Source organism: Notolepis coatsorum, assembly GCF_963971535.1.
Source record: "Notolepis coatsorum genome assembly, chromosome: 17".
NCBI lineage: Eukaryota > Metazoa > Chordata > Actinopteri > Aulopiformes > Paralepididae > Notolepis > Notolepis coatsorum.
Genome location: NC_140181.1, coordinates 84,853,317 through 84,866,838, shown reverse-complemented (window position 1 = coordinate 84,866,838; position 13,522 = coordinate 84,853,317). Strand labels below are relative to the sequence as shown.

At 44.9% G+C, this 13,522-nt stretch overlaps 1 protein-coding gene across 2 annotated transcripts in view; it reads right to left on the bottom strand.

Moving 5' to 3' along the window:
* The window catches only part of dcaf1 (ddb1 and cul4 associated factor 1), a 70,627-nt gene that overhangs the window by 48,882 nt on the left and 8,223 nt on the right, over window positions 1-13,522 (bottom strand). For both annotated transcript variants that reach the window (XM_084333249.1, XM_084333250.1), the window contains exons 7-10: window positions 5,237-5,845; window positions 4,689-4,790; window positions 4,376-4,534; window positions 1,972-2,151 (exon numbers count right to left, since the gene is read on the bottom strand). In XM_084333249.1, the coding sequence (XP_084189375.1) occupies window positions 1,972-2,151; window positions 4,376-4,534; window positions 4,689-4,790; window positions 5,237-5,845 (1,050 nt within the window). The remainder of the gene's footprint in view (window positions 1-1,971; window positions 2,152-4,375; window positions 4,535-4,688; window positions 4,791-5,236; window positions 5,846-13,522) is intronic.

Below are 13,522 nucleotides of genomic sequence, written 5' to 3'. Positions count from 1 at the left end.
AGCACCCTAGTACTAGTAACGTTAGCTCTCAGAACGGTAGCCAGTTAGCCTGCAGCACCCTAGTACTAGTAACGTTAGCTCTCAGAACCGTAGCCAGTTAGCCCGCAGCACCAGCAACGGTAAGCGCGTCTCATTTAATTTCCACCACTGAAGCGGGTTTTCCCCTATCGATTGCGTCCTCCTGTGTGTAGACAACCAGCTCTGCGTGTGCTCGCTCCACTAGTGAGGACTGGTCTTGCCCTCTGCTGGCGCGTGCTGTGTGTGCACTACAACCAATGCCGTCCCTGTCAAAACTCTGTTTCAGTGTAATAGAAACTGAAACGCATCTGTGATTTTGACGGTATTGATTTTCAATACCGTCGGTATTTCTAAATACCCTGGTATACCGTAATACCGTCCAAGCCTAATCTTCTTGTCTAACTCCAGGGAAGATGTTAAATAAGCTAATTTCCCAAAATGTTGGAGTTTTCCTTTAAGGAATTCCAGGCCTAGACTTTTTTTTTTTTTTTACAAAAATCAAGCACTTTAAGCACTTCAAGGGCCTTGTGCGAACCCTGGATCATTGACCATTCACCAACCATCATTGAAAAGGTACCGTTGGGTATAGGTATCGATTCACAGGTACCGGTATCGGTTCAAATGTCAACCCTAGTGGTGATATAGTAGGCTTTAGCCTAAAGCCTTTAACCTACTAACTTCAGGTATATCATTGCTAGCCCAGGCTACTTGTTTGGCGTTTCTGTAAGGAGTCATTGCCCCTCACATGAGAGCAGCAAGATTTGATGAGACATAAATGACAGAACATAGGCTACATAACGCTAATTATAGTCCACTATAACTCTGTGCTTCAAATGATCTTTGCCATCATTCTGCTCTAATACACCCATCGCTGCCATCTAGCTTTTATGTCACTCGCAAATTTGCTTTTATGCAAAAAATATTTTAAATGTGCATCCATAATCTATACTGTAATATCGGCCCGATACTCCGTATCGGGTCAAAGCGTAAACGTTCAAGACACAGAACCAGTCTTGGTGGTGAAAGGTGGTACTACTGGCGTGTCCCAAAATTTTTACAGAATCATAAACTGACATAATGACCATATGCCCATTCATATAAATTTTATGGAAACCATCTTACGTACCATGATTTAATGCCATAACGCCATTGAGCTACACTGTGACCAGATGCATTGACCTCTCAACAATATCACTGTAGGAAACACATCTTCTACAAATACCACCGGGACAGCGAGAGTCAGATATAAAACAGAGCAGTGATAATTGACTCTCAAGCCCGCCCTCTTTTCTTGATCCTCCAATCGCAACTCTGACAAACTTGGTGAATGGTAAATGGTGCATTTATATAGCAGCTTTTATCCAAAGCGCTTTACAATATTTTGTTCCTCACATTCACTCACACACCGATGGCAAGGTGTCAACCTGCTCATCGGGAGCAATTAGGGGTTAAGTGTCTTGCTCAGGACTGGGAATCAAACCGGGAAAACAACCGCTGGACCTCCTGAGCCACTGTCTAACCCTAACCTTCCGATTACCAGACGACCGCTCTACCTCCTGATCCACTGTCTAACCCTAACCTTCTGATTACCAGAGTCTCTACCTCCTGAGACAGTCTAACCCTAACCTTCCGATTACCAGACGACTGCTCGGCCTCCTGATCCACTGTCTAACCCTAACCTTCTGATTACCAGAGTCTCTACCTCCTGAGACAGTCTAACCCTAACCTTCCGATTACCAGACGACTGCTCGGCCTCCTGATCCACTGTCTAACCCTAACCTTCTGATTACCAGAGTCTCTACCTCCTGAGACAGTCTAACCCTAACCTTCCGATTACCAGACGACTGCTCGGCCTCCCGAGCCACCGTCGCCCCCCACTCAGAAACGACAGTTGCGATTGGAGGATGGAGGAAAAGAAGGCGGTCTCGAGACAGGTCTCGACTGTCATCCTACCAGGTTGACCAGGCGTCGGAGGCCGTCCTGCTTGTCGAAGAGCTCCAGCACGGCGCGGAAGGAGAAGGAGATGGAAAAGAACATGGTGGCGTGACAGCAGCCCGAGGCGTGGGAGCATTCCAGCAGCCACAGGGTGTAGCCCACCACGTCAGACAGGATGCAGTGAGGCAGCATGCACACCTGGGGGTGAGAGACGCATGTGAGAAACGCTGAGAATATACATTAAATGTCCTCCTTGTTCTTCAAAGTAAATGTACACTGTTCCAGTTGCAAAGTGTCATGGAGAATCTTTTTAAAGAGGTCAAGTGTTGGAGGTCTTCGTTTGTTCCAGTTGAGCAGGATAAATCTTGGCTATATACATGTAAAACGTTTTTGGAAAGAGGTTCATGATTTGACTGCTAAAGTCTTGGAAATTCTGTTGAACATTACACCTATACGGTCTCTCTTTGGTACTGAATTAGACAAGACATTAGATCCCATATCTGTGAAGAGAATTGGGATAATATCATATATAGCTAAAAGAGTTATCCTGCTCACCTGGAACAAACCAAGACCTCCAACACTTGACCTCTTTAAAAAGGATCCTCCATGACACTTACTGGAACAGCGTACATATAAATGATAAATGGACCCCGTACATATACTTTGAAGAACAAGGAGGACGTCTTTCTTAGAACTTGGGAACCCCTCATGGACCTCCGATTATCCAAACTCAGTGTGTAATGCCGCGATTACCGGTACTTACACTGAAATGTAATGTGACCATTTATTTTATTATATATATTTATAATTTGTATTTATTTAATTTGTATTACTGTAAAGAAGTCGAAAAAAAACTGAAAAAGAAAAAAATAATATAGATATGAACTACCACACAGACGGATATTAGGGCTGTCAAATGAACAGGATAATAATGTATTTTTGATGCGTACCGCGTGTTCCGTTATGATGGTGTTGCTTTGCCTGATCCATAGTTTAGGAATCGGCTAGTAACGTTCCCAATGGCCTCCCTTGGCCCTACCGATGCTTTAGGGGATCTAGGGGTAGTGGTCATGTAACCCTCCGACTGGCCCTGCAGACTGAGTGTTTTCAGATGCTGACCCAAATGAAGGGGTAGAGGCGAGAACGTAAACTTTCTGTGGTGATACTATATTTTGTACATATCAGCCTATTTGTTTTTTGCAGAACTCGGCATGAACTCCTTTCTCCAGATGCACACCGTTTCAAAAGGTGATTACAACTATTTCCACTACTACTCCAAATCAAGAAGAAATTAGATGGTGATGACAAGTTCTGAATAAACAAACAAACTGATTGTGCTATGAAATTAAGTTTGCCGTCAAGAGTATATTCTGGCACTCAACGAGGCAATGTTTCAAGCTTTGTGTCCCAAGTACTGACATATCTGTAAGCGTCTCTTTCTGACAGAATCTAATACCTTCCATAAATGTTCCATTTGTTCACCGACGGATCAATGTAGCTGTACCTATTTATTTGGTGCGGCCATTATGTTTTAGTGAACCTTTATAAGAGTTAAGTTGGACACTACGTTGTGCGAGTACTCATATTACTGAGTAATGTTACATTTAGCAGGTCAATATAGCTGCTGTGGCCTATTGGGCTTTGCCATGTTATGATGATTTGCAGCACATTTCTTCTATGCTAAATGCAGGATGTTTGTTTTTCTCGACAATATATAATTTTGGTTATTTATTTTATTTAATAAACATCTTTTTGCATAAAGCAAGTATATCTGTAGTTGATAAGAGTATTACACACTTGAAGTATATTGATTAATTACAATTAACTATGGACAATCATGTGATTCATCAATTGACAGCCCTAATATATATATATATATATATATATATATATATATATATATATATACACACACACACACACACTTGTAGAGATACAAGGATATCACTTGCCAATGGCATATAACACCTCTTGTAAAGAAGTAGCACAACAATTTGAGAATTATGCATTGTCCCTAAGAATACCATTCTAATATAAATAGGCTGAAATTAATAAATTGATAAAAATGCATCTAATATTACCACATCAAAGCAGGCATAACATACTTTACAATTAATAAGTTCATTGTGTGTTGTATTTGTCATTATGAGTCATACCATGAAACAATCATTTGGCATCAGGCTGTGATTTGCAAGACCCATTTATTGGTTTGCTTTGCAGGCAAATTTTTCAAAAATCACAAACGAAAAAGGCACAAGAACCAGTGGTGCATTTTCAGTTGACCTTCATATCAACCGTGTTTTCCATTTATTTATTTACATTCAACTGGCAGTTTGGTATTCAAATTCATATCTTTTAGTTTTCTTGAATGAAATGAAATTCGAATATTGAAATTCTTTCCGACAGCCCTAGTGTGCGTTACCCTTTCCATGGCGTCCTGGTTATAAGCCAGGTAGTAGAGGCAAAGGGAGACCCCCGTGGCGGCCATCGATGGCCTGGGGATTTCCAGCAACTTCTGCACACCTCCATGAGCCACGAACTCTGCAGCAAACTTCTTATGCAGCAGCAGAGAGGCCAGGTACTGTGTGTTGAGGGACAGCGTGTGTGAGTGAGAGGGGAAGAGAGAGAGAGAGAAGCACAGAGATGAGGCTGAAGGGCTTGCCCTCGTTATGATTAAGCACCGAGGAGGACATGCTGTGGGACTGATTGTGTGGACTGCAGAACACATCAAATACCTTGAGAGCCTCGAAGGTGAGCTGCACGTCGTTGGTCTGCTTCAGATCCATGTAGTGCATGAGCAGCTCCCGTGCCCCCATCTGCATGAACACTGCCAGGAGCTGCAGGAGAAGGCAGAGGCTGAGTCAAAATCATGGGACGCGTTCCGAGGTATTAGATCATGGAGACAAGATAATGTCTCTGGCTAGAATCCCATGTTCTCTGACACCTTTTACGGTATGAATTGAAACTGAACAGGCTCCCTCTTTCATATTTCCCCCCTCTCATCCATGAAAACATTACAAATAGAATCATAATGAGAGTGCAGCATGTTTAGTAGCGGAGTTAAGGAAGACTGGCATATGCTGGTATGTCTGTGAAGAGAGACAGTGAAATCTGCCTCATGCATTGCTGCCATTTTAATCCACTCTCCTAATACTAGCGCTTACGGCCCACAAAGTAGCCGAGCCGACTTCCAACTGCGGCTAAAAATTACAAACACCAGACCCACTAGCATATGGACATGACTGGGCAGACTGTTCGGGGCTTATGGTGATGCTGGACCCACCTCCTGGTACTCCCCTAGTGGGGTGAGATACTGCAGGATGAGCCGCTGTTCGATCTCTGGGGTCAGAGGGTACAGGTGATAGTTGTTCCCGATCACCCAGGGGCTCATCTCAGACCAGCTGCTGTTGGACAGCTCGCTGAAGGTCCTCTCCGGGTCAGGCAGGGAGAAGTTCAGCTTCTGCTTGGCCTTCCTGCCGCTCTCCCTCTCTGCCTTTCTCTTCAGGGGACCGCTGCCCTCCGGCTTCCCGTCGGACAGGTCCTGCTGCTGCATCAGGGAGCCCGGCGCAGACATGGGCTTCATCATGGTCTTGGCCGCCGAATTGGCACGGCAGCTGCCAGTCTTGTGGGGGGAGTTGAGACGAAAGGACAGTTCGTTCTCGGGCTCCGCGGAGGAGAACAGCTTCTCCTCCCCGTCCTCCCCCATCTCCCTCTCTGCCCCGTTTTGGCCCGGCGAGAAGGGAGCGTTCTCGAAGCCCCCGTCCACAGTCTCCTCGTCCACAGAGACCAGGGGCTCGCCCAGCATCTTCCTGGGACTGGGCCGCTTGAATTCCCTCTTGCTCTCGGCATCTTTGTCCTGAAGCTCTCTCAGTCGCTGTAGCATCAGGGGCACCTGCATGCATGAAGCCAAAGACAGAATTAGATTCTGTCACGTCATATATACCTTTACAAGCATAGTAAAGTTATTTTGTTCCTTGCAGCAGAAATAGCATAAAATTGCAGCAGAAACAACTATAAAATAGCTCTAATTTATAATACAATAATCACAGGATTGTGAATTGAACAAGATATGATAATTAACAGCTACCGGTTGATGGCGCCCATCAATGGCGAGACAATGCTACTACGATTAGATATTCCTTTATTGATCCCCTTGGGGAAATTCAGGCAGCATGGGGGAGGGGGGAGGGGAGGTACAGGTAGAAGACATGGTACAGGTCACAGAATTATAGTACAGTGGCGCGGCGGGGTAGCACAGCGGACTAAGCGTCTGTCTACAACTGCAGAGACACTGGTATCGAATCCGACCGTCAGCAGTGCCTCCGGCTTGGCCGGTCGTCATACTGACTCAATTGGCAGAGTCAGTGGGTGGTAATCTGGTCGTTGTAAACAGCGACTCCTACAGGTCGGTCAGGGGCGCCTGCACAGCGAGGGAGGGAAATGGTGATGGTAGTGTGACCTCCCACGGGTTACACTTCACCAATGAGAGTCCTCGCTGCCAGGTGAAAAGAGGCTGCTGGCTGTCTCCTATGTATCGGAGGAAACATGTGATAGACTTCAGGGCTCCCTAGACCGACCAGTGGGGGGCACATGCACGCAACGACCAGGAAGGGGAGGGGGGAATTGGAATAACGACTAAATTGGGATGGGAGAAAAATACAGAAAAATAGGAGAAAAAGTGGATAAAAAAAAATTATAGTACAGTGGAGAAGTAAAAATAAAAATGCAGTGTAAACAATATAATTAACTCTGGACATGTGCATATGGGCAACAAGGTGCGAGATGAGCACTATGCACTGTTATATTTGCCTTACAATAAAGTTACAATATATAATCGAAATCTGGGCGATTAGGTGGCGCAGTGGGCAAGGCGCTCACCACCAACGCAGGAGATGCTGGGTTCGAGCCCAGCTCTCGGTGTTGCTACCAGCTTGGCTGGTCGTTCATACTAATACAATTGGCAGTATTAGGGGGTGGGAAGCTGATGGGTGGGGATCGGACGTTGTGGACAGCGACTTCTACGGGTCGGTTGGTGCGCCTGCGGAGTAGAATCAGGAAGCGACAAGGGCGGCGTGTCCCTCCCACGCAGACCCTCGCCGCTGAGAGATCACACTGTGCAGGTGAAAAGATGCGACGGCTGCCTCCTCGAGTACCGGAGGGGACACGTGATGCAAGGCTTCGTCCACATTGCAGCCGGCTTGTAGGAGGCATGGCCTAACAGCGTTTGAGACAGGGGAGGGTAGAATTGGACAATACGAAATTGGGGACGGAAGAAAAATTGAAAAATGGGGAGAAAAAGTAGATAAAAAAAATATATATAATCTAAATCTAATATTATAATCTAAAAAACGAAATGCTAAATATATGCTATGATGAAGTATACAGTATACACATAAGGTGCGGTATGCATAAGGTAAGTATATTGTCCTTTTAGGTGGGAGTCAGCTACTAGGTTCCTAGTAGTTTGATCTCTGGCAGCAGTCCCTACCCACTGTTGTGGAGCCTGATGGCCACTGGTATGAAGTAAGGCTGCACGATTTTGGGAAATAATCTAATTGCGATTTTTCTGACAGATATTGCGATGAAATTTGCGATTATAATTATTTATTTTTTTAAGCAGCCCCACAGAGGTTTATTGTAAAATGCGTCTTGAAAATGTTTCTTTTTACCTGGGAATCGATACCGGTACCCAACGGTACAATTTTTTCTGTACTTTACTATCCCTCTCTGAAGTCTAAACTTCACAACACACAATCTAAAACCCCTTACCTCCCTCTCCCAAACCGATCTTGTATATCAATGGGACTTCCTGGTTAACCGTTTCCCGGCCAACCACGGAGATCTCCGTGTTTCGGATCCAACGGTTGAGGACCAACCGCGGACATGTCCGTGGCAAGGTTGTTTTGGCTTTTATTCCATTGTAATAACCTACTCGATGTCACCGAGCAGCACTGCAGAAGTACCCTACTCTTTGAATTCAAAAAAGTGCATTACCGGCCAGATGCTCTTAGGGGCGCCATCTCGATAATGCAGTGTTCCCTGTGGCAGAAGTTGTCTTGTTTTTTTTTTTATCTCCAATGTAGTTTTCTGCTAACATGAAGCGATGCCTATAGCCTGTAGCTTGGAATACGTTTTGGGACACGGATTTCAGTGTGCAGTAAAGGAATATATCATCAGCCAATGGACATATCGATCTACCAGATGGCGATCGATAACTGGGAAATCCTTTGGGGGATCCAACCGGCCCACGGTAAGATCTTTTTCACATAAATTACATGCTGATCAGGCATTGTTATGATAGCCATCCACCCGATCAGCGAATGTGGCTACTGAGGCTAATGCGGTTATTGGTAATCAATAATCAGAAACGAGGTCCCCCCCCCCCCCTTTCATGCATTCATGGTGGACCATCATATCGATCATAATGCAGTTTGATTTTTACCTATAGCTTCTCTATAGCCGAAATGCCATTGGATTTAACGTTAGTAGCTTAGCGCCCTGTATCTCGCCTTCCAGGAAATATACTAGCCGAAATCCCTTAGTTATAACACATTCAAGATGCTATCAAATGAGAACGTATTGATGAAAAAATTATTTCTTTAAGCCATTTTGAAGGGACGGTTTATGGTGTTAATTGACAATGAGAATGGACAGATAGCAATACTATAAAGTATAGATTTAGCTCTACAAACAGCCCCACGGACTATGCAAGTCTGTTTAGAAATGCTGGCCGTCTAGAGTGATTTTAGACGGATCCAAATGGCCCTGAATGTGTTAAATAAATACAAAATAATAATAAAAAAAAAGATTAGCGATTTTTTTTTTTTTTGTGATTTGCTAATTGCATCATTCCAAATCGCGATTTCGATTTAAAATCGATTAACCGTTCAGCCCTAGTATGAAGGACTGGCCGAGGCGGTTAGTTGAGTGTCGGGGGGGGGGGGGGGGTATGAGTCTGTGACTGAACATGCTTCTCACTTGACTAGCTCATCGTAGAGGGGGTGGGAGGGATTCTCCAGGATAGCAGCCAGCTTCCTTCTCATCCCCCTCTCTGCCACCACCTCTAGTCTGACCAGCTCGACTCCCACCACGGAGCTAGCCTTCCTCACCAGCTTGTTCAGTTTGTTGGTGTCCCTCGAGTTGATGTAGCCCCCCCAGCATGCCACAGCATAGAGGAGGACGCTGGCCACTACAGACTGGTAGAATGACTGCAGCAGTCTATTGCAAACATTGAAGGACCCGAGTCTCCTCAGGAAGAACAATCTGCTCTGTCCCTTCCTGTAGAGGGCCTCTGTGTTGTCCGACCAGTCCAGTTTATTGTTCAGGTGTACCCCAAGGAACTTATATGACTCCACCACCTCCACCTCATCCCCTTGGATGGTGATGGGAATCGAGGGGGGGGCTCTTCTTGCCCCTCCGGAAGTCCACCACCAGCTCCTTGGTTTTACTGGTGTTGAGTTGGAGGTGGTTGCTGTCGCTCCACCCCACAAAGCTCTCCACCATGTAGAGCCATATGAAATCCGCGTTCACGGAATCGCGGACGGAATCGCGGAATTGACCAATAAAGATTTTATCAACTGTAAACGTGGAATATTGCAGAATTTGCCCTAATCTGGACTGAAATCCTGTGTTCGGGAGAACATGGAACGTTTGGTGCAAAGCAAACACGACCGGCAGCAACACAACAGGCAGCAATTTCCAAGCGTCTAGCTGCTTCGGTGTTAACGTCAGAAGAAATTCGACACTAAGCCCTAAATTCAGAGCAGCGCAATATCCTAATGACTTGTATATGACCGGCGATAAGGTGTTTTGCTAATTCTGTCAACATACCGTGGACTGGACTCACAAAACACGTGCGAAGCCATGTCAGGAAAACGGAAAAACACTGTGCTTCAAAACACGTGAGTATTGTATATCTGCAGTGCCGCAACACACCAGCTCTCTAACGATGATCCCTGGTGATCACAATAGATACAGCTAGAGGGCGAGGCTAATCACTGACACTATTGTGATGAAATAGCTATGTAACGTTACAGTACATAGGACTAGAAATGATAGCTTCTTGCTAAATCTGGTGCACCCATCTATTTGTTTAATGCAAATTATTGTCAGTACACACACTGTCCTTTATAAACTAAAGGTGCCTAAATTAGGCATTACTATATTTCAATCACAATAGAATAGATAGCTATTTTGTCACAATATTATTTGAAAAATATTGTGTAAAATGTAACTGTATAAGGGCGGTCAGGTGGCGTAGCGGAGACTGCAGTCTCGACTCCCGGAGTCAGCATTGCCTTGGCTTGGGCTGATCGCTATACTAACTCGTTTGGCTGGGTTAGGGGGAGGGAAGCCGTGGGTGGGAAACTGGCGTTGTGGACAGCGTCGCCTACAGGTCAGGTCTGGGAGCTTGCTCAGCGGAGGCAGGACTTGAGGAAGGCAGCGTGACCTCCCATGCGTTACACTTCACCAATGAGAGCCCTCGCTGCCAGGTGAGAAGAGAGCCACTGGCTGTCGCCGCACGTGTCGGAGGAAGCGTGCGGATACTTCAGGGTTCCCTTGTACCGACCAGTAGGAGAACATGCGCACAACAACCAGGTAGGGGAGGGGGGGAATTGGCACAACGACTAAATTGGGACGGGGAGAAAAACGGAGAAAAATCGGAGAAAGAGAGACAAAAAAATTTATAATAATTGAACTGTATTTCTGAGTTGCAGCTGTGACGTACATGGGTACGTGGGTTGGTCATTACCATTATTACTGTATTTATGACACCATCTGAACATCAGGTTAGTATATGTAAATATGTTATGTTTTGGATGTGATGTGTGTGTGTGTGCATGATAGCTAATGCTGTCTCTTTTTCTCTGTCAGGTGCCGCCCGCCCGTCCCTACACTGAAGAGTGATGATTGCCTAATGGGTGACAGCTGATGGCAATCACCTCGAGAGGGACGGGTGGACAAATACCTGACAGCACACACACGTCCGGGCGGCGTGAATATTAAAGGCAACCAACTTGTGCTTTTCTCTGATTGGCCACGCCCCCCCGCCCCCACGCGCAGGCAAGCGCAGTCGTCCCACGTCCCAAATGAAATCCAAGGAGCGCAAGCGAGCGGCAGCGCGGGCAACCAACTTGTGTACCATGGGCTGCTGTTCCAACGCACTTGTGTTGGGCTGCTGTTTCACTCGTGTATAAACAAAGCCCATACAGTTATGAAATGTGCTGAACTAGAAAGCGTAACGTTATTATGTTTCGCGTTTTTAACAACCAACTACCAGATTCACTCGTGTATAAACAAAGCCCATACAGTTATGAAATGCGCTGAACTAGAAAGCGTAAAGTTATTATGTTTCGCGTTCCATTGATTAACGCCATTACCTGCTGTGCTGTAGGAAGCAGAGGTACAGTAAGTTACAGTAGGTGTAGGTTACATGTTTAATCAAAGCCCATAAAATTTTTTAGATGAATGATTGTGGATATAATATAGAAAACACATCATTATGATATTGTCAGATGGCGCAAAATACAATGGTGAGTGAGAAATATATCTCCAGTGATAAAACCCAGTGCAGTCCATGTCTCTATGATACCTGCTGTGCTGTAGGAAGCAGAGGTACAGTAAGTTACAGTAGGTGTAGGTTACATGTTTAATCAAAGCCCATACAATTTTTTAGATGAATGATTGTGGATATAATATAGAAAACACATCATTATGATATTGTCAGATGGCGCAAAATACAATGGTGAGTGAGAAATATATCTCCAGTGATAAAACCCAGTGCTCTATGTCTCTATGATACACAGCGTGGATGGGCTTTCAGAGGGAGAGGCATGACTTCGCGACAGCCATATTAGACACTCACTGTACATCAGTGTGGAACTGTAACGTTATATGTTATTTCGCCCGTGGAGGCTGCTGAGCCTGAAGCGCCAGCGGGGCGACGCGGTGGTTTATCCCCGGCTTCCGTGCGCCGCCGCCGGCTTGATACAGCTTCAGCAGCAGCAGCGGCGGTGCTCTGTTGTAGGAAGCCCTTCAATGACAGCGGCGCGCTCTCATATTTTGCGAATGCATAAACTATATCTTAAATTATGGCTATGTGTCTAATATGGCTGTCGCTTATCAATGACTTCGCGACAGCCATATTAGACACATCGCCATAATTTAAGATATAGTTTATGCATTCGCAAATATGAGAGCTCTGTCATTGAAGTGGGTGGTGGCAGCATTACTAACAGTAGCGATTTTTATTGTTTTGTCATGACCAAACATAATCCCAACATAGATAGGAGGTGTACTGTATGTCAAATGCCGGTCATGTGGTGGAAGAGTTTAGTACAGTCACACAACAGAACACCGCTGTAGTACAGTCACACAACAGAACACCGCTGGTTCGACCAGCGCTGCTGCCGCGTCTCTCTTGCCGCAAGGGCGTGTGCTAGTGGATTGATTGATTGGCCGTGTGGCCAATCAGAGAAACGCTGAACGAAAAGCTGAACACAAGTTGGTTGCCTTTAATATTCACGCGTCCGGGCGCCTCATGGAGTCATTTGCCAGTGACCATAGAGTTGGAGGTTGCCATTGTTTACCACTGTTTGTGTAGAATAGTTATTATAACACTGTCCACTGTTGTTTGTGTGGAATAGTTATTATAACACTGTCCACTATTGTGTGGGACTGATTCACTGTGTGTTCATGTTGTTCACACCACTTACCTGGTAGGCATTGTATTTGTGTTGGTGCAGCTACCAGGCGAGTGTATATATATTAGGGCTGCAACTAATGACTAATTTGGTAGTCGACTAATCTGTCGATTATTTTTTCGATTAGTCGACTAATCGAAAACCAATTATGTAAACAACAACAATTTTTTTTTTTTTTTTTTAAACTACCTATCTTTGTGAAAGTGGCTTCTCAGCTCTGGTCCAGCTGAAGACAGAGCAGAGGAACAGATTGGACATTGAGCATGAGACTCTTGTCAGGACCAAACAACAACATCATAACATGATGATCCCATAGCAAATTAAAATAATGACTCATGAAACATTTGAATTTGGATCTTAAGCCACTTTAAATGAAAATGTATTTGAAGAACAATACAGCAATCACTCATAACAAGATAAATAAATTAAATAATACAAATTAAAGTGGAAGTGTACTTTAAATAACTTAAAAAAATTATAAAAAATAAAAATAACTAGCAGCATCTGCCCCCAGCACCGCGGCTGATGGGGCTGTAACTTGGTCCAGGACCAGGAGGGTGACGTGGAACAGCTGTAAGGGGAGAGGGGGATGAGTCAGATCAGACAGACTTCTAGGTATTTTTTTTGTGTGTGTGTACTTTTTTTTTTTTTTTTTGTGTGTGTGTACTGTGTAATTTGTGTGTGTGTCTTACTCTGATCGCTGTGTGAGTGAGAGGTGTGTACTGTGTAATTTGTGTATGTGTGTGTGTCTTACTCTGATCGCTGTGTGTGAGTGAGAGGAGTGTGAATGTGTGTGTGTTGTACTCTGATTGCTGTGTGTGAGAGAGAGGAGTGTGAATGTGTGTGTGTCTTACTCTGATCGCTGT